Raw genomic sequence first — 26516 nt, 5'->3', positions numbered from 1 at the left:
CGCCGCGCCCGCATTGGCCGGCAGTGGGTCATACCATTGTCCAGGGGGGGGAAGGGGGAATCTCGGGAAGGCCAGGCCCGCTCGCCCGCCTCCGAGCCGGCAGCTCCCTGCGGGAGCGGAGCGGGCGCGCAGTGGCGCCAGGCTGCGAGGCCCGGCCCGGCCGGCGGAATGTGGGGCAGCGGCAATCCCGGCGGAGGGGGAGCTGGAGCCGCCGCGGTGTCGGTCGTCCTGAGCGGGACCCGGGACTGCTTCCTGCACCTGCCTCCCGTGCTGGCCTCTCAGCTCCGCCTGCAGCAGGTACCGGGCCGGCTCCACTCGGGGCCTGGGCGGAGGGGCGCCTCGCTTAGAGAGGATCATGGGAGGGCGCCGTCTCCCCCCCACCCGCATCCCGTTGCCATGGTGACACGAAGCGCCCCTCCCGCGTCAGCCGCTCCCGCCGGCGGCGCTGCGGTGACAGCGCGCGAGCCTGTCCTGCGGCCGGGCGCCCGCACTCACGAGCGCAGCCGCTCGGTGGCCATGGCAACGGGGAGCCCCGCGCGCCCCCGCGGGCCGGCGCCTCCGAGCGGGACCGTGCGCGGCCCCGCGGCCCGGGCCGGGGGTTCTTATCAGTGGAATGCGGGACAGGCTGGAGTTGAGCTCCTAGCGCAGCCCCGCGCTGCTGGCAGCCGCCTCTCTGTCATGCGGTGTGTTTCATACCAGACTCCACGGTCACGCACCAGCGTTAACCGGGTAATGTGTGAGTTAGTCGGCCGGGTAGGAAGTAAGGTGGTAAATCCAAGCAGAATCACCACTCTCCGTGCACATTAATCTTTCATTATATATTCCCTTACAGAAAGGGACTCCTGTCGGGCAAGGTCGTATCAAGTACACGGATCAGTTGCGGGAAGCGCACCTTAGATTTTAAATAAAATCTCACACGTGATGCCTGCGTGCATCCCTGGTGTGATGAACACAGGAATTAAGGATGTGCTGGCAGAATCGCTCGGAGGAAAAATGGCAAGAACGAGCGGGTGAAGAGGAGGAGGGGGCTGGTGGCCGCAGTCCTGGCAGAACCCTTTGCAGCCGGGCTGCCGTCGTCATCCCAAAACCAGGGCTCTGTCCCAAAACCAGGGCTCTGTCCCAAAACCAGGGCTCTTCACCCAGTGCGCATGCCAATGAGCCCAGTTTAGCGCACAGAGATGAGACACTGTTTATTACAGAGTTGCGCAAGTCTGGGTGCTGGAATAAAGCCAGCACGCCAGCAAGAAAAGTAACTGGCGTTATATACGAAATATTATCACTACGAAATCTTATCACTATGTGCACACCCTTAAGAGCCAATTGGTTACACATTTATGTGTTGCATTACATAATCCTTTTGATGTATAATGGGCAGCATTCAGCTAAAGGGCCCTTTATCCAACAATCTTGAGATACGTGTTAAAGCAAGACTCAGCTAATTGTGCAGACTTCAAAATGCCTAAAGCTGCAAGGTCGGTAGTGTCTGTAGTCCTGATTAGGTGTTTTGCAAGTCACTCTTATCTTTGTTATATGAGCAGACTGACCTAAAACTGAGAGGATTTACATATCTTTAGGTTAGCAATTGCAGATAGGATTCATTCTTTTAAGTGATAACAACAGCATCACCCAGCGTGCACAACCTGTGATGCCATGCTACCTTCCCATGGCCAGAAAGGAGATTTTGCTTTTGCAAAATCATCTAGACTTATAAAAACTTGTTCTTTTTCCTTTGGAGTGGTAGAAGAGAGGTTGGTGAAGTTGCAAGAAATCTAAGTGTTAGCTTTGTTTCTGCTACAGTTTTTGGATGTTTTACAAATTTTCTGGCAAGAGAGGAAAAAGGAGTGTAATTGCCTTGAAGTCTGGTAGTGTCATTCTGTACATAACTGGTTATGGTGGGCTCCTGCTTTTACTTAACATGATCTGCAAAATGAAAATGCGTGATCTCAAAAATCTTGGTGGAAACAGCATACTAAATGCCAACTCCTCAATAAAAATGTTAAAAGTGGGATAAATAATTGTGTTAACAGATTGCACTGAGTAAATCATAAACTTAAATTGAATCAAAAGCTAGATCTAATTGCAGAAGTGGGTGATAAAATGGTCTATGAAACGTAATGTGTGAAGGTTAAGACACTCAGGGAAAGGCTTTATCTGTGTGAATACAGGGAATAGCTGTACATTAAGTATTACATTGGGTAAAACGATCATGGAACCATTGTAGATATTATCTGAAAATGTTTTCAGAGTTTACGAGAAGTCATATAATATTTGAAATTATTAGGATACAGTTGAGACCAAAACAGAAAACATTACTATGTTAACAAGTAAATCTGTGGTGTATCCACAGTATATTTTGTCTTGATCACTTGATTTTTATAAAAATAGTCATTTTTGCAAAAATACAGAAAATGTCAGTTGAGTGATACAATGTAGCGTAGAGTCTTTTTATATGGAAACTGACAGATCATATTAAAATTCTTCAGTCTGGAATCAAAACAGTTGAGTGGTTCTGGAACAGACTGATAAAATCATTTTGTCTGAGTTTCTGCGATTTCTGACTGACTTAAATATTCCCCAGCTCATGGAAGCACTCTTGGAGTCTGTGCGAATGTTACAATGCATGCAAAGTTTAAGCATATGCTTAAAGTTTTTTTCCGCAGTTGGGAAACAGAAATGTGTAGTTATACATTTCTGTATGATATTTGTTTGATAAGCTATAATACCAAAGAAGGTCTTTCTTAAAAATAGTCCATAAAAATTAAAAGCCATTTAATAATTGAAACCAACACACGCTTCTTTGTTGAGAGCTGTGCAAATAGGTAACGTGGAGAAGAATTTTAAGGAAGGTTTTGATTATTAAGAAGTTGGCCGGTCTGCTGTCATTGCTAATAGAAACACCCTTTACTAACATGTAAATCTTGCTAGTTATTGTTAGAGAATATTAATTAAAATAAGGCATGTAAAATCCAGAAAATATTTTTAATTCCTTTGATATCTCTAATTAAATACAGTTTAGGTTGACGAATAGTAATATTTTTTAGCTTGTTTGATGTTAATTTATTTTCTTTCTTTGAAACTCATAGGGCCAAGCTGTGAAAGTATCCTGTGGTCATCAGCCTATATTTTTGAGCTGGATGGAAATCAGGCATCGAGGTCACCAGGGTGAAAATATTGCAGAGATTAACAGACAGTTAGCAGAGAAGCTTGGCATTACAGACGGAGAGCAGGTTTGAAATGGAATCTTTTTTTCTTCTTCAAATAAAGAATATATTGCAAGGGACCTGAAAAAGTAATAATTTACAAGTTAGCTATGAACTTCTTGTTTCATGTGTTTTAACAGTTACTTCATTTATATCTGCTCATAAGAAAAGTTAACTATTATGAAGCATCTCAAACATGAAAAGATTAAATCATTAACAATTCCCTAAATAGTGTTAGGATCGGCTTGTGGGTAGATCTTTGCAGTTTGGAGCCTCTATCTATCTGCAGTGCCGTTAATGTTAGGAAAATGCACTTTTACAGAATCACAGAATGGTTGGGGTTGGAAGGGACCTCTGGAGATCAACTAGCCCAACCCACCTGCTAAAGCAGGTCACCCAGAGCAGATCACACAGGAATGTGTCCAGGCGGGTTTTGAATGTCTCCAGAGAAGGAGACTCCACAACCTCTCTGGGCAGCCTGTTCTATCAAAATAAAGAAGTTTCTCTTCATATTCAGATGGAACCTCCTGTGCTTCAGTCTGTGCCCATTGCCCCTCATCCTGTCACTGGGCACAGGCTGAAAGGAGTCTGGTCCCATCCTCTTGACACCCACCCTTGAGATATTTATAAACATTGATAAGATCCCCTCTCAGCCTTCTCTTCTCCAGGCTGAACAGACCCAGCTCTCAGTCTCTCCTCATAAGAAAGATGCTCCAGACCTCTAATCATCTTTGTAGCTCTCCGCTGGACTCCCTCCAGTTATTCCTTGCCCTTCTTAAACTGGGGAGTCCAGAACTGGATGCAGTACTCCAGTTGTGGCCTCACCAGGACAGAGTAGAGGAGGAGGATAATCTGCCTTGACCTGCTGGTCACTCTTTTCCTAATGCATCCCAGGATACTGTTGGCCTTCTTGGCCGTGAGGGCACATTGTTGGCTCATGGTCAACCTGTTGTCAACCAGAACTCCCAGGTCCTTCTCTGCAGAGCTGCTTTTCAGCAGGTCAGCCCCTCCCCTGTACTGGTACCTGGGGTTAGTCCTCCCCAGGTGCAGGACCCTACACTTGCCCTTGTTGAACTTTAGGCAATTAAACGATTTGGGAATTACCTGATGAGAATATTTTCTCTGGCATTCCTGTTATTTTAAAGTAATTATTGACTTACTGCATATTTCTTCTTGTTTGGCTTATTTAGGGTTTACATTTTCATCCTTTTTTTCCCCCCTTCACCATGTGTCCACCTGTGTCCTCTCTCTTTGAACATGTATTTAAATTGGCCTCTTCCTCTTGGACACTGTGTTAAACTTGTAAACGATTCTTTAATTGGACAGAAGTTGAAGAGAGGACCAAGACGCAGAGAGAGCTTTCTGACATAGGACTATTAAAATCTCAAAGTCCAAGGGGTTTTTTATATTAATAGGTAGAGATTTAAACAAACAAGACTGAAAAAGTATTACTCTACACAAAAGTCAGTTTTCTAGTTGAATTAAAGATGGAGCTTTTGTGTGTTCAAAAATAAAAAGTTAACTATTTTGAAGTGGTGTTACTTTTTGCCAGGTATTTCTTGAACCCTGTTCCCATGTCTCCTCCTGTCAGCAAGTAGAAGTGGAACCACTCTCAGCAGATGATTGGGAAATTCTGGTAAGACAACCTTTTCCAATGTTCCTGTCCTTTTCTTGCAGATAAGAGATTTTGACACAAGCAGTTTTTTGCACAATGCCTCGTTTTTTTCAGCTCCTAAGGAAATACTAGATGTGGTGGGGTTTAATTGTATCTTATGTTTCAAATGGTGTATTGGAAAGAGATGCAGAGTTTTTATCTTCAAACAAAAGTTAAAAATGTATGCAGTATTTAATTTATAATGATATCACATTTTCCCAGGAACTGCATGCTTCCTCTCTTGAAAAACACCTTCTTGACCAGATTCGAATAGTATTTCCAAAAGCCGTCTTTCCTGTATGGGTGGAACAGCACACTCACATTTACGTCAAAATTGGTAAGCAACAGTGCAGCCTCTTGTGTCACCTTGAGTAAGCTGTTTTGCAAGAGCGGATGCGTTCATTTACCTGCTTTGTTCATACTCAGGTACACTTATGCCAGCAGCCCCCTATGGGAGATTAGAACCATGCACGGAGCTTCTGATATGTCCCAAAACACGTGAACCTGAGGAAAACATCACCAGCACACCTCCCACAGAATGTGACATCTTGCTCAAAAGTTTTCTGAAAAATAGCATGGAGCAAGAAGAAACAGTAAAGGATCCTTTTGCCAAACAACCTTACTTAAAGCCAGGAGTCCTTGAACAGAGTAAGGCTGATGCAAACGTGACATTTGGCTCAAATGTTCTGCCAAATATATGGAATTTCATAGGGAGCGTTTTCTCTCATACATCTGACCAGAAACAAAAGACTCTGTGTGATAAAGATGAGATGAGCACCTTCAAAGACAAGCAGCTGAACTTAATTCACATGGATTCCATTTTTAGAGTATGTCAGTCTCAGCCTCCCAGCGTGCAGAATGCATCCACCACTCATGCATTTCTGAAATGCAACGCAATTCACATTTTTCCGTGGAATTTAGAATTTATTGATTTGGATCCAAACCCTGTAGTATCTTACGGGAAAATTAATGAGCTGCTTTCCCCAAGACAGCGTCATCAAGAAGCAAAGCAAAATCTGCCACTTGAAAATCAAAAGCAGTTGACTAGTACGCAAGACAAAAATCATTCTAATTCTCATAGCAGTCAAGCATCCAGTGAGGGATCTGTTGTTCAGATCGTTTGGAACGGATTTGAAGACCTAAAGAGTGTCATAGAGTATGGCCGCAGTGGGGAAGCCCTGCATGTTGGAAGAGTTTGGGTCAGTTTGAGCACACTATCTTTTGGGCTTTTTATTGGATAATATTTTCTATTGGGTAATTGTGGAACTGGCTATTTAACATGCAGTTTTGGGGTCTAGACTTTGTGTTAAATTCTCAAGTAGCATACACTAGAATCAAATAATATTTACTAGAGCTGTGCTTTGCTAAAGTGTCTCATTCTGGACTATGTTACTTATCATCGTCCTCCAAGATGTATGGTGTACTCTGGGTTTCTGCACCCTTAGCATTTTTGCACCAAATGGGGGAAATTCCTCAGCGTTTCTGGAGGGAATGCATGTTTTCTTCAAAATCCATTGGTAGTCACTGTATTCATGAGAACGTGAAAGTACCTACTTACATACATTCAGTACTGCTTGATGAGATTCTTTTCGTCAGTTATCACTTTAAAATATGCTTTGGACTCCAGGTGTCATCAAACTGTAAAGTGATGGGATCACATATCTTAGTGCTACATGATGTTTGCAAGTGTTTTTTATATACTCTTTAATAACTAGCTTTTATGTAGTTTAAATTATTTTAGTTTTTATATACTATTTGGTAAGGTGACACAAGTCCCAGTGTGCAGACACTGACATTTCAGCTTGTTCTGATAGAACTGCAGCCTACTTGTGTTCCTTCTTTCCTGGAAGCACATGTGGAATCAACAAAAATAGATAAAATGCACTCCAAATCACATTTGACTATTTTGATATAATATATTTCTCACCATTCACTCATTTTTTTGTTGTTGGGAATGAGACCAAGAGCCCCCAGTGGTCTTAACCACTAAATCTTTTGAGAGACATGACAATTTTCCAAATGCCAGCAAGCATAAGTCTTTCAGACTTAATAAACATTTGTGAGATGTTTTCAATTCGGATATACTTTCAAAATAACACAGAATATTTGAAAAGTAGTTTCCTTTTTTTAAAAGGGCAAACTGGCTTGTATATTTTAGGGAAAGGGGGTTTTCTCTGTCTGTGTTGCAGATGTGCTTAGTTCTGATCTGTATAATGGCCTATTTACCTGCCTGTGTAAAATTAATTTTAATCAAGAAGTGAAAGTAGAGTTGTTGTTTTTCTCTGGTACAAAAAGCATTCTTACAACATTCTAAGAATTCCTCCTAATTCTTCTTTTTCAACCTTTTGGTTTTTATTTAAAGAAGCTAGTAGGCAGTCAGCTATAGTGAGCACTTTCACAAAGAGAATAAAACTGTGCATGAGAGAACAAGATTTGGATACCACCATCAATTTTACGGTTTCCTTCTTAATTCTCTTGTAGATTACAACTTATAAACAGATTGATGATCAAATATAAAGGCTCTGTTAGTGACGAAGAAATGGATGTTGTACTGTACATGCAATGTTGTAACTGTTTTACTTTCTGATATTTCTTTTTTCTTTGCTTTCATTTTAAATTTTTCAGATTCCAGATTGCCTGAGGAAAAAACTACATATCAACATACATTCAACAGTCAGAATTCAGTCACTTGAATCTATTCCTAAAATTCCTGTGTCTCTTAGACTGCAACCCAAACAGAACTTAGTGAGTTGATATTCTTGGTCACAGACTTTTTTGTATCTTGGAAAACTGATGATGTTGCACTAGTCAGGGTGCGGGTGGTGGGTGTTATTTGTTTTCATTTGTTAGATGATAGTCTGGAAGTTGTCTATTGTAGAATCATGGAATCATTTTGGTTGGGAAAGACTTTTAAGATCATCTAGTCCAACCATTAACCTAATACTGCTAAGTTTGTAGTCTGATGTATGGCATCATTCCAAAGGAATTTCTTTTTTTAATAGTTCTTTGTTTTTCTTTTTACTATATAAATAATTTAAATTAAGAAGATGCTATGATCTGCTTAAACAAGCCTTATCTAGTAATAGTATTTTGGATTTTGATCAATGATACTCTGTAAATATCAAGCCATTGAATATTGTTTTGCATTTGTTTTCAAATAGTTTGGCACTTTATCTGTAACAATTTCCTATTTAAAGGAACTGGCAGATGTCACAGAGGGTGGAGGAAATAGAGCTTCTGAATTTTGACTCCTAGTTTCCTGAAACTGTTAGAGGAATGCTGTATTGTACCTTTTAACTCATAGGGTCTTCTGCTGTTCTCAAATTGTGAAAATTTCTGATGTCTTTCTTACTAAAAAGGATGTTGACGTCATGAAAGAAAAACGCAATGGGTAGGGAAAATATGCATTTTCTGTTTAATTAGATCTCAAACATAAACAACTGTTGTCAAAATAGCAACAACAGTCGATAATAATTTTGCATCAGACCCTCATCTGCAGTGTATTGATACTGGTTCCAACATAGTATATTTTAAGTGTATACATTTAAGCCTGTAAAAACAAAACCAAAAACAAATCATAAAGAGGAAATAATCTGTTTTAAGTCTTCTGAGAGATGACATGATTATACTCTTAAATACTGTAGTGTCCAGTAGATTTCCTAACATAATTGCAGTAAAATTATTATAATTTTTAATGTGCTAGTTAGTTTTTTACTTCCTTTTAATGCTGATTTTTTTCCCCTCCCTCATGCTGAAGATCTAATTTTCTGGTTATATCGTTGAATCCCTCTGTTTTCCTGTGAGACATATTCAGCCTTCTGAGTGGGCATCTGTGACAGTAAGAACATACGTGGTACTAGTTCTGTCAGATATAGCTCTGGAATTATGTATTTCTTTATAATGTACCATATGCTCGGTTCTATGTGACACTGGACTGATTATTTCCCATGTTAGCTGCCCCCAAAACTTTAAATACAGCACTTCCCATCCTAGTAGGGCTTACGCAAGCTTGTTCCATATTCCCAGTATTCTGATTTGGTTTCTTACCTACAGAAGAATGGTTGAACTGCATTGGTTTTTCCTATATTACAGTTAAAAGAAGTATTCTGGCAGTAATCTGCTAAAATCCTAAAAAGTAGTTATGTGTTATATGTTTTAAATACAGATTTCTCCTTTCCTTTGTCATTCAGTTGAAGTTGGTTTTTTTTTTTTAGTTCTTGGAGAAAAGTAGACATGCAGAAAGAAATATGACGGTAACTCATTTTCCTTTCTGAACACTGCTTTTGTGATCTCAGTTGATTCTCCCTTTTTTAGGCAGGAATTATGCTTCTCTGATTAGGAACTCTGCCAAGACATATGTGATCTAGACTCAGTTTCTTTTCCTATTCCATTTGTCTAGGTGATCTGTGGTAAGTTGTTTGGTCTCTTTGCCTGCCTGTTGAAGTTTGTTGGTGGCGCCCCTGAGCTGGATGAGCCCAGGGTTCTTTGAATGGGAATCAGGGTATACAGGGAAGAGAGGGTGTAGTGAGCACCCAAAATAAGTCACATTGGTGCATATCTTGGATGCTCTTTCAAACCCAGGAGCTGAGTAGTGCTCTTGGATCTGGCAATACAGATAAGCAAAACAGGAATAAAAGCTTTGCCTTGCCCTCCCATCAGTGTTCCAAAGACAAAATCTTTAGAGGTTCTGAAAGATTCAACAGTTGCCGTAGCAAGGGCTAAACAGATGCTTTCCACAGAGCAATTGATAGAAATTGTGTTTATTGACAAAATGGTGTTTTCTAAATAAATAAAACTCTTGTATATTTTTCTGTCACTCTGCTACCACAAGAGAAACAAATGCCTCATGCATAGGAAGAAAACAATTTTATGTACTAACACCTTTGTTTTGTTTTATTTCCCTCTTTCTTTTTTCCTATTTAGCATAAAGATATACATGAGGATGATGTTAAATCTGCTTTCAGTTCTTGGCTGCAGGAGTTCACTACTGATGATCACCCGTGGATAATGACAAGCACTGACTCTATACATCTGTCTGTTAAAGAGGGTAAGGATAATACTGTCCTGTGCTGTAGCTGTCTTAACTGTCCATTGTGGAATTTACTTAGGCAATATGCCATTTAATCTCTCTATACACCATTCAACATAACGGCTATCTCTTTACACCCAAACTGTAAGCATGAATTAGGTTTTAATAATGATTAAAGTTTTTTATTCTTTCATTTGGATTATATTATAGTAATTCAAAATACACTAATCTGTTTCATGTTGTGAGGAATAAAAACAGAATTTATTTGGGATTTTAATAGTTGTTCCTTGGGTTTTTACAGGAATGGAGGAGTTCGTCCTTAGTGTAGTGCATCCTACGCACGTTGAAGAAAATAAGTCTGAGAATATTTTTATACTGAGTCCCAGTTTGCTGCAAAAGACTAATATGCAAGTAAATATCGCATAGTATCAGGTATCAAGTAGTTTAAATTGTTATATTTGGCTAAAAATATATTACATTTTTAATATAACATATATTTGTTTCCCTTTTTTAAATAAGTAATATCAATGTGTTCATTAAATTATATCTGCATTCTTTATATGTTATTTTATAGCCTCAGCATTGGTGAGATTCCAGGCACACCATGCTAGTTACCGAATTTCATTGTTTGTATTAAACTCTCAGAAAAATCAATTAGAACAGGGGAAAGTCAGTACTGTTCAAGTTTGAACATACCATCTTTATACTTAGTTGTTCTTTCCTAAACCACTATAAAATCACTTCACAGTGTGTCTGGCAGTAATAGTAGCTTGTTCTGACAAAGACGAGACATATTCCCCTTTCAAACCTACCAAGCTCACACTGCCTTTTCTTTTAAATAGATTCTGTGCCTTCTGTTTCTTCAGTCTTTTCTTTCACAGAATAAATATTTCTATTTAATATTAGGATTATTGTTTCTATTAATAATTCTAGTTGAGACAGTGCTCGTAACTCCAGGTTTATGGTTATAGGAGTGGGATAACATTTTTTCATTTTTAAACTGATACAGTTAAATTCTAGCAGAGAATTAAGGTGTCCTGTTTCACCTGCTTAGAATAGAGTTTTTCTGCAAAATTTAGGATTCCTGTTCCAAAAAAAGTAAAACAAGAGCTTTATTTCTATTGGTAGTAGAGAAGTACAAGAAGGCTTCTACAAATTTTGCTAGTGACTGGTACTAAGACGAATGGGTGAAGTGCCTTTCTTAGTAGTAGTGTCAGCATCTAGACACGAAGAAGACATTTTTTACAATGAGGTGGTAAAACACTGGCCCAGGTTGCCCAGAGAGGTGGTAGATGCTGCATCCCTGGAGACATTCAAGATCAGGCTGGATGGGGCTCTGAGCAACCTGATCTAGTTGAAGATGTCCCTGCTCATTGCAGGGGAGTTGGACTGGATGAGATTTGAAGGTCCCTTCCAACCCAAACTATTCTGTGATTCATCTCCTACCAGCCTGTTCTTACCTGTGAACCTCTCTGTTAGCCCTCTTGGCGTGCCCAGCTTTCCATAGTAGCTCCCCGGTGAAGTAGACCGAAAAATTCATGTGGGTGAAAAAAGCCGGGTGTTTTGTCAGGTTACTTTTCACCCAGGTCAGACTCCTGATCTGATTCACTCTCTTGCCTCATGAGTACTGGTGCCAGCACAACAGGGTAGAGCACAGGAGAAGGAACAGGTAGTTTACCGGTAGGGAAGGAGATGATGAGCTGCATCATCTAGTATAAACAGCACATGGCCTAACATCTAATCGCGGGTTGCTACATTGCTGTAAACACTGGATTGTATTTTGGAAGTAGTTGTATTGATGCCGTTTTACCAATGCATGTTTCTTTCAAGTGCAGTAAGCTTCAGCAGAGCATACATGCAATATTTTCATTACACAATTCCAAAAATGGCTAGTCACTTCTATACCCTTCTTCTATAGGTATATTGAATGTAAAGTACTCACTCTTTCCTTTGTTGTAGGTTCTTTTACATCCTATAACTGGAAAGGCTGATGGTGACAGCCAGCCACCTATGTGTGATGCAGACAGGAACTTTCATTACCACAAACTAAAAGATTTAGGGTGAGACATTTTCATAGTAGAAAATATGGGAGGGATGGAAATTTTTAAAAAAGTATTGGTGGAAATGCAGATTTTTTGAAAACTAAGCCAGACTAAAAAAATCTCTGAACCTTTTGGCTTGTGTCAGGCTCAGACCTTATCCTAGTGTATGTACATGGTTAATTTTGTCCTATGGATAGTCTTACTGAAGCAAATAGGAAACTTCATGTGACTGAAGGTACTCGTGGGGAGAAGTTCACCATGTCTGACAGTAGGATGTGGGAGATCTCAGAACTGCATGAGTTGCAGAAGAAATACTGATAGTTGAGTGACTCTCGTGGTGCTGCTCAGTGGTACGAAACAGCTCTCTGTGTAGCAGTAAGGGCTACCGGGGTTGTTGGAGGGTGCTCTTAGCTGGGGTTTCCAAATGAAGTAAAACTTACGATATGTTGCAGTCTGTCTGTGAGTCTTCTTCCTACAGTAAGTTAGACCTGTTTACTTTTTTAACTAAATTTAATAGTATGGATCTCAAAGAAATTTATTTCCTATCCTTAGTTCTATCAGAATTGTAAGCTGAGGAGAAAAATTCAGAATTTTGCCTCCACTGGTATAAAGTGCAGTGTGAGCTGAACAGCTACGTGATTAACCAGCTCAGTGGCCAGTGGCAGAGGTGTAAGCTGGAACTAGCCATAGGATGTAGGTTCTGCAAGCCATTGCTATTTACGTTGTGTGTATTGGTGCTGTCCTGAGCTATTTAATGTTTTATTTGCTCTGCAGCGGAGTGGACAAATTAGGAACATCTTCCTTTGAACACATAAGCCACAGTCTTCTGGGGCGTCCTTTATCTCAAAAGCTGGCTGCTGTTGCCGTGGGACTGCGAAGTGGAGGGGTCCTTCTCACAGGAGGAAAGGTACATGCTTTACTACTCTCTAGTTGTAAGCGCTCCCAGACTGTTTTCTATAGATACAAAACTGTTTTCATTAGTTTTCTTTGATACCATGTGAATTCCAAAGAATCAAAGAACAAGCTGAAAAAAGAGCAGTTAACTGAACAGAGTTAATTTAGTAAAACATTATATTAATATTATATATGTGTATACACATTATATGCACACTTCATCGATATATATTCTTATTTCATGTATATATTATGTATATATAATGTATGTTTTAAAGATTGCCACCAATGCAATTTCTATTTGTTCCCTTAGGGGATTAATCTACTTTGTGTTTATAGTATAATAAACACTTTATGTCTCTGAAATATTTGAATGAAAATAAGAATATAGTATTTTCTCCTGTGTTATAACATAAAATGGCAGTGGAGTTGATACTCTTTATTTTCCTGTTGTCTGTTATGGTGATCCATTTAATACCATATTCCATTGAAGCCAACAGATGTCTTAACACTGAACCCCATGGACTCAGAACACTATCTATAGTGGGTGTATCCACTCTGAATTTGTTTATACTTGCTTCACTCCAGGGCTTTGGTCTCTACCAAGTGATATAAAGACAGAATATGTATATATTTTTGGTGAGGAATAAAATCAGTGTGCATACAGCTTTGCCAGCTTGTTAACTGGTGTATACTGTGACAAAAACTCCACAGAAACAGAAGGAAATAGTTCTGCCAATGTACATTAGCTCATGTTTATTTTTGTAGGGAAGTGGAAAGTCGACATTAGCAAAGGCCATCTGCAAAGAAGCATTCGATAGGCTGGATGCTCATGTAGAAGTAATTGATTGTAAAGCTTTAAAAGGTATGATTTTTTTTAATCTCAAATGTTTGCTGTATAATGATACATCACAATTATGAAGTTATTATATTTAGTCTGAATAATTTTTCTAGTATTACTGCTTTTTCAAGGATATTTGGTGCCCCACAATGAGCATCTTTAACAGTCTAATGAAAATACAGTTGCTATAAGCTTATTTCAGACTTTTATCAGTTTCTGTCCCACGTACCACCACCAAATTCAAACCACGCTTGCCATGCGTATTTCTGATTGTTACAAAATAAGAAGTTGCAAGTTGTGTTTTTTCAGCTGTGCTAGCTTGAACAAATGTTACGTTAACAAATCGTGTTATAGGATACCCGGATTACTCAGTGAAAGGATGACAGAAGCACAAAGACAGACAAAACAGCCAGCTGGAACCTGATTTATGGTGGCATATTTACTAACCTAGTGTATGTTGGCAATAGTCATCTAACATTTGTAATTATAGATGATGATGAGGTGAATCCTTAGGTTTTGTAAGCTCAAATAAGGATTTTACGCCAAAAACGAAAGAGAGCAAAAAAGGCTTTTTTTACTCTTTCATTCACTGGCTTTCCAAAATAGTTTTGGTGTTACAGAGGCAGAGAATACGCAACTGTTTTCTTACAGAGCCCTTATACTGCATGGCTATACTCTTACTTAAGTCCCTACTAAGCTCGTTGCTCCAAAGGAAAAGGGAAAGATTGATAAAGAGTTAGGTCCTTTGCTCTGAAAAATTCTTCCAATTGCAGGACTCTTTGTAGCTAATTTAGAGTGCTGCTGATACTGCTCTGCTTTTAGCTGTCTAGAAATTAGACCTGTAGGCTTCTATAGTGGTTAGTGAAAGATGATTAATCTCATTTTAGGACAGGTGGATCCTTCTAGTACTTTTTTGATAGAAGATGTGGACTCTTCACTCACTGTTGACCCTGGTTTAATCTTGGTACCTGGATTTAGAGGAGTAAAGTTAAGCTACACAAATCAAAACATTATAGTATTACATGAACAAGATGTAGTCAATCTGATTTTTTTCCTGATATGTTTTGTCTTCAAAATTGTATTTTTGTTTTAGGAAAAAGATTAGGAAACATAAGGAAAAATGTGGAAGAAGCTTTTTTAGAGGCAGCATGGAGACAACCATCCATTGTTTTGATGGATGATCTTGATCACATTGTTGGAGTACCTTCCACACCAGAGCATGAGAACAGCCCTGAAACCATCCAAAGCGATAGACTTGCTTATGGTAATACTGTGCTACCTGTGTCTGGATAAAAATATAATGCAGTTTAGAATTTCTTGCACCTGAATTGGACTGTCCTGCCTGGACAATTCAGTCTGTATCACTATTGCCTCTGGACCATGTGGTGTTTCACGGCAGGGATTCACAAATTATGTTATGTAGGCCATTGGTAGACCACGACCTGAATCGAAATAGTCCACTCAGGAGTTTGGAGCAGTCATTGCCAGTCGTACAGACACCACCGCTGCTGGTGGCAACACCTGTTGTCAGTGCCAGTGGCAGAGGCTTCTCAGTTCCTTTTTACGTTGTTCAAGCACTCAAGTACATTGCAATTGCTTACAAATTACAGATGAGTCTTTAACTGATAATTATTGATAAGATCAACATTATAATTGACATATCATTAAAATTTATACTTTTTCCATAATTACTATTTACAGAGATACATAAATTTGATACTTATTGTTGTTTAGAACCAACTTCTTTTAGCCTAGTGTTAACTTCTTTATCATCCTGCTTGGTATACTTTGTAGAACTTCTATTTTATTTTACAATCTAACACTCCACAGATTTTAAAAATAAATTATCAGTTGTAGTTTGAAATCCTGTATATGGTTCCTTTTTACACCCTTAAATCTAGGCAGTGATAAGTTGCAAAATTAAATTATCAAGATTAATATCTTTATTTTTTTAACTGTATTCAACTCTGTTCATGTAAAATTCAAGACACAGCAAAAAAAATCTTCCGTTTCTTAGCTCAGTTGGAGGGAGTTAGCATAATTTTTTATTAAATTACTTTTGAAGTTCAGAAAATCTATTTTTATAGCTTTCCCTTTTTTGTTTGCATAGAAGGAATAATATTTCTAAAACAGGGATCATAGCACACACAAAAAAATCACATTTAGTATCCTGTGGGTAGACATCATCAGTGATGTTAGAAATTTAGCTTTTAAAGAACACTTCTCATGGCATTTTATTAATGGAATGTACTGTCCTAGAAAAAAATAACTATACATCTTTTATTTTTTTAATTTTTAAAAAGCCTGTAAACATGGGAATAAAACAAGTCTATAATAAGATGTTACATTTTGTGTGCCCTAATACTGCTCTTCGGTACAGTAGAAACATCTGTTATGAATGCAGAATCTTCTGTTATTTTGCAATTCATGGAGCAATGTCTTATGTGTTTAGTTTTGAAAGATCTGATAAAAGAAGTTATTTCCATGGGGAGTATGATTGCATTAATTGCCACAAGTCAGTCTGAACATTCCCTACATCCTTCCCTGGTTGCAGCTCAAGGAACACACATATTTCAGTGCTTCAAATGTATCCAATCTCCAGATCAGGTAAATTCAGGTATTTTTTTCATTTGGTTAATTAAACTGTTGTTTGCCTTCTCTGCATCCTCAAATACAATACTGGAACAGCTGCAAAAATAGTAGGTTACACCCAAAGATGAGAAAAAATCTGGAAAGAAGTTCTTTCATGATGCTTAAATACCTGAGAACTTATATCTGTCATTGTAAAGCTTTAAAAAAATAAAAGTAATCCAGTGAAAACTCCCAGTTTGCCCCAGTTTCCTTATTTTCAGTGGTGAGAGAAGGGTGCGTTCAGAGGATGTTTCAGTTCAACGTAAAACAAGTCAGGTTGTCTAACATAGGTGAGATATTCATGTCTCCTTGTTACCTGCAAGGGGATTCTAGAGGAGCAGCTTTGAAAAAACATGTAAGTCACTACAGTTAGGTAAATGAGATTAAATCTAAGTGCATTTTTTCACTGCTCAGAGCAGTAAGTATGTCCCTGGAATGTTTATTTTTAAAATGTTATTAAAACTAAACGTTAATTTTATGGGAAGGTTTTGGCTTGGTTTTCTACATAAATTACACCCCTCTACTTTTGAATATAGTCTGTTTTGAAAAGTAAAAAGGATAGAGGGAAGAAAAAATAGTATAACTTCATTGCAGGAGCAATCAGCACTTTGTGTAACACCTGCCTGTCCTTGCCCTAAGGGCAGGACACAGACGTGGCAACTGGAGTTATTCCTGCCTGCTCCTCTTCTGTCACAAGCCAGCAATCAAAGGCCACTGAGGAGGGGATTCTGCTTTAGGTACAATGGAGCTTTCTCCCACTTCCTACAGGTCTGCCTTTATCATTTTTAATACTAAGACCTGAATAAGGATGAGACATCACTGGAAAAGTCAGGATTTCAAAAGTGACCAAATTATCTGATATATTTTTATTTAATGGAATATTTTTCATCTCAAATACATTCTACTCATACCGGCAAAATTGAAGATGTTACTTTTCTTGTGAAACTGAAAAAATGGGTGTAAGACAGTAGGATGGGGGGGGAGGGGTTTTTAATTATTGTTGGATATAAGATAGCTGTGTTGAGGTAAACACTGAAAGTTGTAAAACTGATGAATTCATTGAATTTCTCCTGAAGAACTGAACTTTTGTTTATATTCATGCCTGCTCAGATTTTGTTATTTGAAGGTTTGGTAACATGTAAGTATATAAGCAAATTTCAGTAACTCATATGTATTTACTTTCTGAATTTCTTAAATCCATGTCAATAGTAAACTTAATATACACTTGTTGCACAATTCTGTCTTTCAGAAACAAAGATGTGAAATGCTGTATTCCATAATAAAAAATAAGCTGAATTCTGATATAAAGGAGTTCTCTGATCTTGACCTCCAATGTATTGCAAAGGAAACGGAAGGTTTTGTTGCTAGAGATTTTACTATGCTGGTTAATCGTGCCATTCATTCCTGTGTTTCCAACCAGAATGCACTTCAAAATGGTGGTATGTTGACAACAAAATCTCTTATTTCATAGTCTTACTTCTCTTAGCCAGAACCTGTGGAGTAATACAGAAATAAAAAGCCAGTTTTTATGTTTTATGTTTAAAATGCATTTAATTGTTGCATATTGTGAGGAATTTGTTACTGGTAGGCTGTGTGTTCTTTTTTTGTTCAGGATTTTTTTTTTTTTAAGCAGAATTGAATCTGTCAACTATGGATTTTCAGAAAGCTCTAAAAGATTTTACTCCATTAGCTCTGAGAAATGTTAACCTTCATAAACCTAAGGATGTTGGCTGGGACAGGATTGGTGGCTTAAAAGATGTGAAACAAATACTCATGGATACCATCATGTTACCTGCAAAGGTACTCAGTTCTTTTAAATTAGTTGCCTGAATTTTGTACATAGTGTTAGTAGCGAAATAATTATTTTTAAGGCGTGACACAGTATTTGACAGAAATAAGACAGGTATGATTTTAAGCTACTTTCGTAGCTTCCCAGTCTTCAACTGTCTTCAGCTACTGGAAAACTCTTTCTCTTTCCCCCTCCCTCTTCCAAATACAAAAGGCAACAGCTTGTGCTTTTCTGCAGATCAAGTGTTGCTCTAGAATATTGCAGTATTGCTGACGTCATCTTTGGTACACTCGCTGTTGCAGGGTTTATGATTAAGCTCTGTAAAGATAACATTTCCAACTGTCTTCTGCAGCACTTTGACTAAAGCAGTACTCTCTTTTGGATGAATGCAAATCCATCAGTTCCCCTTTATTTTACTTTGGCCTTTCTGCCTTGCTTGAAACTTCCATCATTGAGACGAGCCATCCATTTCAGTCTTCAGAGAAATGATTAAACAGTCTTGCGTATAATGGACAGAATCTTTTACTGTATATTGATATGATTTAAGCATATCAGTCAGTGATTAAAATAGGAATTTAGAAGTGCCAGTATGGACATTATAAAGCTTTAGTGCATCCCTATTCCGCCCTGTTTCCTCTTGGTAGAAAATGCCTCTTGTGTGTAATTTAAGTTACCTATGAAGCCTAGGAACCTCCTTCAGCTCCAAGTAAACTAACAAGTCCAGTTGAGCTCTTGTGATAATAATGTGGATAAAAGAAATTAGACACATTCTGTTTAGACAGAAATAAACAGTAATCACTGATGTTACAGGACACTGCAGAATAATTACGTATTTCAGAATATGTCTTGTTGAAACTCTTTTCCAGTATCCAGAATTATTTGCAAACCTGCCCATACGACAGAGATCAGGAGTCTTGCTGTATGGAGCACCTGGAACAGGAAAAACATTGTTAGCAGGAGTAATTGCTCGAGAGAGTGGGATGAATTTCATCAGCGTCAAGGTATCAAGATCTTGAAGATTAATTGATTATTTTTATTTACTGAATGAAATAGCTTAACATAATATCTGTGAGTATGTGCTTGCGAAGGCAAAACACTGAAGTGAGAAACTCGCATTTAAAATATGGTATGTCTCTGGATATCCCACCATTTGACTTTTGGATCTTCACAGGTTAATTACTGAGATTTTTTGTTAGGCAGAATGGTAAAATTTAATTAGATATTCTTAGTTTCCATTTTTTATAAAAAGAGCCTGGATTTTGGTTCCACTCCACTGGACAATGAAGTTGAGCGATGTGTTTTAAAAATTTTCAAAATACAGTGTAAGCCATTGCCTTGTGATACTGTAACACATGTTCTGTTATAGTAGAAAAATGAAAATTATTACTTAAAAATAAGTTGGAATGCTTTAAACATTCTTTGGCTTATCTAGACCCCTTGGCTCTTCAGTTCAGTGATGTCACTCTTTTGGTTAAAATAAAATTCACTCTAGTGTATGAAATCTATGCTGATGTTGAATTACACATTAAAACTAAGAAACATATTCTGAATGTTCTGATTTTTTTTTTCTTTAGGGACCAGAGCTGCTCAGCAAATACATTGGAGCAAGTGAGCAAGCAGTTCGAGATATCTTTAACAGGTTGGCTTTGTAAACATATGTGATGTCATCAATGAATTTTAGTGGTTGAAGCTCCAAGAAATAATCTTGTTGTCCAAGGACAGACATGGCATCAGATCACAAAAGCATCTGAAATAATTAGTTGTGCCAAACCAGATGTTCAGATCTTGGCAAGTTCAACTTGACTGTCATTATTTAAGAACTGAGCATTTCAGCTCAGATCAGGAGTGCACTTTTGAAGCCGAATTCCCAGTTCTCTCCATTTACAGTGCGTTGGTTCACATCACAGAACTGTCTTGGAACACACATGCTGAACTCCTTTCAGATGATTCCAGGAGACAGTTGAGTGTGCTCCAACTAGTACTGAACACTCAGTACATAGGATCATACTAGACTTGGTACTGAGGTCCTCGGTGCCAGTTGTTTTGTTTTTACAAACCTGCCTTCACGGACCTTCAATGCTCACTGATGTAAACATACCCTTCATAGCTTTTGTTTCTCATGTAGCTTACCATGAAGACGGTCTTTGTGTTAGGTGTACATAAGCCAAGACCACATCTGCAGTGACTGGATTTTAGAGCTCTCATATATATTGACACGAAAGTTGAGTACTTCAGAAATTATAAAGAGGGTGCAAGGTATGTCATAAAAATGCGCAGCGATTCCATTGCAATCCAGTTCTTCAGAACCTCTTAATTTCTGCAGAAAACAGGTTTTCTCTTCTCTCATTAAAGATAACTCTTCTCTGAAGCAAAAAGCAGTTACCTTTAATATTTCTAAGCAGTTTTACCTGTGACCCAAACTTAAACAGGATTTAAGTATTGCCTTTATTTTTTTTCTTTTAGAGCTCAGGCAGCTAAGCCTTGTATAGTTTTTTTTGATGAGTTTGATTCTATTGCTCCTCGCCGAGGGCACGACAACACTGGAGTTACAGACCGAGTGGTTAACCAACTCTTGACTCAGTTAGATGGTGTGGAAGGCTTACAAGGTAATAATTCATCTGTGTGCTCCTTTTTATCAAAAGTTTAACAGAATTTAATGGTATTTTTCTGTACTTTTCTAAGGAGTTTATGTGCTAGCAGCTACTAGTCGCCCAGATTTGATTGACCCTGCTTTGTTAAGGCCAGGTCGACTGGATAAGTGCCTGTACTGTCCACCTCCTGATCAGGTGAGGAAACAAAACCTTTTACATTAGAGGCAAGGAAAAAAAAATCAAACTAATGGGATTTATTCTCCTTTTCTTTATATATAGTAGCATTTCAAACCTGGACAGAGTAGACTTGATTGCCCAGCTCCAGTTATACAACAGTATAAATTCACTGATGTCAATATGTTCACATAAAATTGGGGAAAGACAAGGCTTTTTAAGAGAGTCTTCAGGATCAAATCACATTCCTGTGGATGTGGCAGATTAAAAAAAAAAATTAAAAGGAAGGTTGTCTGCAGAAAGAAATTGGATGCAGGGTAGCGTTCATCATTTTCTATGCCTTCCTTTGAATTATGAGGCCAGTGGATCAGCTGTTTGCTTCAATTGATGAACCATAGCCATTCCCAACCCAACTCTTGAATTACCTGTAGTTTGCAGAGCAGTTTTATTCCAAATCCAGTTGATCCCACTCTTCTTTACCCACATTTGATTTGGAGTACTCAAGCTCTTTTTAAGTCAGATGTGTCAGTAGTTAGGAAAGGAAAGATCCCCATTGATTTTGGTGGTGTTTCGATCAGGCCTTTGAGGCTGTACTATGTGTGTCTTTGATTCCCCGTTTTGTGAGAAAAAAATAGTGCTGTTCATTTTCAGATTAGTTGGCACATTTAACAAATACCACATAATTTCATTCTGAAATACACATGAAGAAGATGATCCTGTGCATTAGGAACACTGATATACTCTTTTTTTTTTTTTCTTTTGTAAACTTCTGATTTAGAATATGACCATTCAAGTAAACAGAAGGTTTTCACTTTTGTCATGTGTCTCTTTGTAAAAGAACATATGAGTAGCAGAATTCACCTTCAAGTGTTTATATATTTCATGTATAAAAATCCGAAATATTAACTGAATATTTAGATAAATATATTTCTTTGTGTACTGCATTTGGTACAGTTTCTCTTACAATCTTCAAGAAAATGTAACAAAATATATGTGTATATTTTAAGGCTTGATTACTGCACAGTATGTCCTATAACACTATTATTAGGGTAGTGTCTTTTTTTAAAAAAAGATCCTTCTTCTCTCAGATAGGAAGTTGCTTGTGACAGGGCTAAAGCACTATATAGCAATCAGGATAAGGAAAATAACAGGTCACTTTACTGTCATTTTTCTTTGTCTGTCTTTACAGAATTCACGCTATGAAATCTTAAAAGCTCTCAGTCATTCTCTGTCCTTGGCAAACGATGTGGACTTTCAGGATTTGGCAGCAAAAACAGAATGGTTCACAGGGGCTGACCTAAAAGCTTTATTGTACAATGCCCAATTAGAGGCAATCCATACTAATTTAGGTTCAGGTTTAACACAGGTAAATAAAACTGATAAAAAAGAAGTCTCTCCTCTTTTTATTTTGATGTTGATACGTTTGAAAGGGTTAATTTTACATATTGTTAGCAAAATTATGTTTAATGTGATTTAGTTTTCCTATATTTATATACAGGGGATTAAAACCTTAATATGTTTGCAGAAAAATGCAAGAATAATGTTACAAATTAGTTTTTATTTTAGTACTTTAATACTTTATATAAGTACATAAATTTGCATATATTTGGTGGAGTGTGCTCACAATTTTTTACTGGTGGGGTGTACAATCAAAAAGGTTTGTAGACACCAGTGTAAAGCAACAATTGTGATTTCCAGATGAGCACTTAAAGTGTGTTGACTGTGACTAAAGATGAGTACAGCAATTAGGCACTGTAAAAGTAGACTCACCACAGTCTCCTAGAACACTTACACAAAATACTAAATTACCTGGAAGGAATGGTTGAGATGGAAGTGATACAGTTCTACGACAGAAAATGTACATGAGGTTTCCCAACACTTGCTGTTACCGAGTGAGACAATTCAAAGCAAGCAAATAAAACCTTAAGATTATCTCCTCAAATTATTTTCTAACATGAAGACAGAAAGTTCTGTTTAAAGGCATTAGATTTTCTCAGCAAAATGTTTGGAATATACTCCCAGAGAAAGATTACTAAAACCAAATGTAAATTATACTTTCATTTGCACTGTATATGAATTTTTTTGATGTATTTCAGACTGCAGTTACTTGAGTTAACACTTTTAATGTTCTGTTCTTTGTTACAGGAATTTGGTTCTAGTTCTGATAGTGACTTCAGTCTCTCTTCCATGGTTTTTCTAAACCACAGCAGTGGCTCAGATGATTCAGCAATAGATGGAGAAGCAGGACTAGAGCAATCTCTCATTTCTTTAGACATGTCTGACTTGCTCCCGGAAGATTCAAGGTCCAACATGTATCGTCTTTATTTTGGAAGCTCTTACGAATCAGAGCTGGGAAATGGAACTCCTTCAGAACTGGTGAATTACTCACTTAATATTTTGAATTTTCTAACTATTATCAGTTGTGAAGCAGAAAAATGGAACTAGGCAAATCATATGGTTTTATAAATGCAATTACGTCTACTTTGTCCTTCAAATTGTCTTCAGCCTATACCTTGTGATCCATGGTGGGTAAGAAGATGGAAGGATGTGATCTGACAAAATACAATACAAACTTCTTTGCAACTTTGCAGGACTTTAAAATCAAAATCCTAAAATACTGCTTAATACCTTATAGTCAAGCAAACTGCATTCATACTAGATTTTACAGTCTGGTCTAATGACTTATTGTCTTCTTAAGTTTAATACTAAAACAGTTTTTCACTGGTGTTTGGTTTTGGTTATTTGGGTTTTTTTGTGTTGTTTTTGTTGTGGGGTTTTTTGTTTGCCTTTTTTTTTTAGTTTAGTTTTATTACTAAGCAATGATGATCCAGCTTTCAAGAATTCAGCCATAATCTTAGGAATCAACAAACAGTATTCAGTTTCCAGTAGAGTGTGCATTAATGGAATAATCTGCACGTGGGATTGTGTAAACAACAGAAGCAGACCTTAGCTTCCATCACTGCTCTTAAGCGGCAGAATTCCACTTGTTGTAGCATCCCACTGCACAGAAAGCAGCACATTCTCTGGCCAGCTTGCAGGTAGGGATGTGCTGGTTTGCTGCCCAGCACCTGCGTAGTGATCTCCTGGCCAGCTTGTCTCACTTGGCTGCCAGGTAAGCAAGAGAGAATATGCTGCCTCTGAGCTCCTTATGGTGAACAGATAACTTTGGAGTTGGCATGTGGTCCATGGGATGTTCATTTTCAAGATCTGTTGTAGAATTGCTGTTACAGGTTAGTTACCAACATTGTTAGACTCTTGTTTTCAAAACTGTCTTGCATTGATTCTTAAAGCCAAACAGAACTTACTTTGACATCAGAGAACTAATTACTGACTTCTAAGGTGCTTTTGTATGTTTTATCTTGCATTATAGGTGATAGTGTTCCATTAATGTATCTTTAGAGACTTTGTTTTTCCTCTGTGTAAGTTTTTTAGCCAGACTACGAGGACCTTGATCTCCTAAAGTTCTTGAACTTGAAAGTTCGCGCTTATCAAGTGCACAGAGAATTTAGAAGTGATGAATGCTCCAAAGCTAACTACATGAATTTGCCCAGATTTCAGAACCACTGATTTGCATATGTAAATAAAACAAGGGATTTAGTAGACCTTTATTCTTTTTGAGATAGGCCATTGCAAAAATATTTAGACCTTTTCTGAAGATGAAATGCTTTATTTTCAAATTTGTACTTTTCCCCAAACACCATGGCAATTAACCTCAACATTCTTTTCAAAAAGTGATGCGTGTGATACAGTTTTAAGAGAAAGTACTGTTTTTGTCGGTGGGAGCAAGCTTATACTGAATTACATTTGTAAGTTAAATATTAAAGGTGGAGTTGCCCTTTTGGATCCATAATGAGTTAATGTATTTCTCCTTGTGGTCAATTTAGAGCTCTTTGTGTTTGTCTGGACCAAACTCCATAACTCACGATTTTACCAGCATGACTCAGAGAGACACAGCATCATCACAACCTGCAATGCCTAGAACATCTTCTCAAGAAGACTCCCTGGAAAATAACCAGGAGCAGCAAACAGAGCACCCAAGGACAGAAATCAATGCTATCAAAGCCAATTACAGGAGCAAGAATGGAGTATGGCAGTTTTTTCAGTTATTTAGTCTTAACACTTTTCTATTGTTTTCCCACACTTCTTGGTATTTCAATAAGTAATTTATGTAATAATATTAAATATAATGTAACAAAAATAGCAAAGATAAGTGATACCTAGTTTGAGGAGAAGTAGGCCAGATGTTAACATTCATATATCGAAATAGTTATTGCTGTGTTATTAATACTAGAGGGTGGTGGGGAGTTGTATTTCTATTTATAATACATTTGTCTGTACATGTAATGAGGAAGTTCCAGAGTTACTGATATTCATGGCACTACGCCTTTGTAGTAATTTTTCTTTGTCTGTTCATGGCTCTTTTCAAGGAGGACAGCACCCTTAATCAGTCAGTGCTTGCCAAAAACACTTTCATTATTACCCAGTCTCATCTGATGAAGGCACTTGAGGGTATAAGACCATCCATTAGCCAAGATGACTGGAAGAATTTTACTGAACTGTAAGTTTGTTTGTTTGTAATTTTGTACTCAGTGAAGATTTGGTCTTTTCACATTTCTTATTCATCAGAAACACAATAGTTATTTAATGTGGGGAATGGCAGAGTTGAATAGATTCTCACAGCATTTTTTTCAGAAATATTAAATTACGTACCAAAAAAAATGTACCAATGCATTGTCTTTTATTGTTTTCATGAATGTAGGACCTAGAAATTCTAATCACAGACCAGAAACCCCTTGCATTATGTTCAGAGCTATACCAGTACAAAGAGGAACCAGTTTTTTGAGACTTAGAGCCAGATCCTTCCAGCTCCCAGTGAGATGTAGCCTCTTCTCTTTTCAAATAGTTGGGCTTTGACTCTCCACATAGTGGTTTTCATAGTTGTAGTGTTTGGGAAAAGGCAATAATCTACAAAAAAGGAGAATGTGTTTCCTTAGACTTGGAAAAGACTGGAATGAAAAAGCTGGAAACTGGCATTGGGATGTTCTGTGATCTCACCAGTGGGTTCTTCTGACATGAAGATTGTTAGGAGTTGTCTTCCTCAGCTAACACAGATGAGCATGTCTGACAGAGGGGAAAGAGAGAAGGCAGGGACAGGAAAGGAGGAGAATGAGAGGTGCTTCCCAGGAATTTATACTACCCTGCCCACTTCTGTTCCTTGTTCTACCTTTTCCCTCCAGCCCCTAAAATAAAATAGAATCAAATGAAATAATAAAATAAAATATGGAAGTAGAGCAGAGAGCTCTCTGAGTTAGGTTTGTGGATGAAAAGTCCTCCAGGTCCCCATGTCTGAGGAGACATGCACTCTTCATTTCCATAAAAACAGACATAAACATCTGTAGTTCTGTATTGCATTAATGTGTTTATGAAGAGGCATACGCAAACAATGGCATTTCATAAGAATTTGCTAATATCTCTTTTCTGTTTCCAGGTATGATAATTTTCAGAATCCCAAGAAGAGGAAAGGACAAGTTGGCTCAACATTCAGACCAGGACAAAAAATGACTCTAGCTTAGTAGCTTGTATTTGCTTGTAATTGCTAAACCATTACTGGAAATTACAAATGTGATTAAATCAGATTATTTATATTCATATGGATTTATTAATGTAGCAG

At 37.9% G+C, this 26516-nt stretch overlaps 1 protein-coding gene across 2 annotated transcripts; it reads left to right on the top strand.

The window, feature by feature from the left end:
- Positions 1 to 82: 82 nt before the first annotated feature.
- Positions 83 to 26516, top strand: PEX1 (peroxisomal biogenesis factor 1). 2 transcript variants are annotated; one of them, XM_065627769.1, is made up of 24 exons: positions 83 to 297; positions 3084 to 3227; positions 4792 to 4836; positions 5077 to 5191; positions 5281 to 6053; positions 7480 to 7599; positions 9778 to 9901; positions 10185 to 10294; positions 11843 to 11943; positions 12700 to 12832; positions 13588 to 13684; positions 14754 to 14924; positions 16113 to 16267; positions 17541 to 17730; positions 17925 to 18091; positions 18947 to 19081; positions 19655 to 19719; positions 20544 to 20686; positions 20763 to 20866; positions 22035 to 22211; positions 22991 to 23221; positions 24730 to 24930; positions 25273 to 25403; positions 26334 to 26516. In XM_065627769.1, the coding sequence occupies exons 1-24, from the start codon at positions 169 to 171 to the stop codon at positions 26416 to 26418; spliced, it is 3846 nt and encodes a 1281-aa protein (XP_065483841.1). In that variant the 5' UTR covers positions 83 to 168; the 3' UTR covers positions 26419 to 26516. The 2 variants fall into 2 exon arrangements, with proteins under 2 accessions (XP_065483841.1, XP_065483839.1); XM_065627767.1 differs by having other exon boundaries at positions 4753 to 4836.

Source organism: Caloenas nicobarica, chromosome 2 (assembly GCF_036013445.1).
Source record: "Caloenas nicobarica isolate bCalNic1 chromosome 2, bCalNic1.hap1, whole genome shotgun sequence".
Classification (NCBI taxonomy): domain Eukaryota; kingdom Metazoa; phylum Chordata; class Aves; order Columbiformes; family Columbidae; genus Caloenas; species Caloenas nicobarica.
Note: the sequence above shows the minus strand (reverse complement) of the source record. Positions and strands in the feature narration are given on the sequence as shown.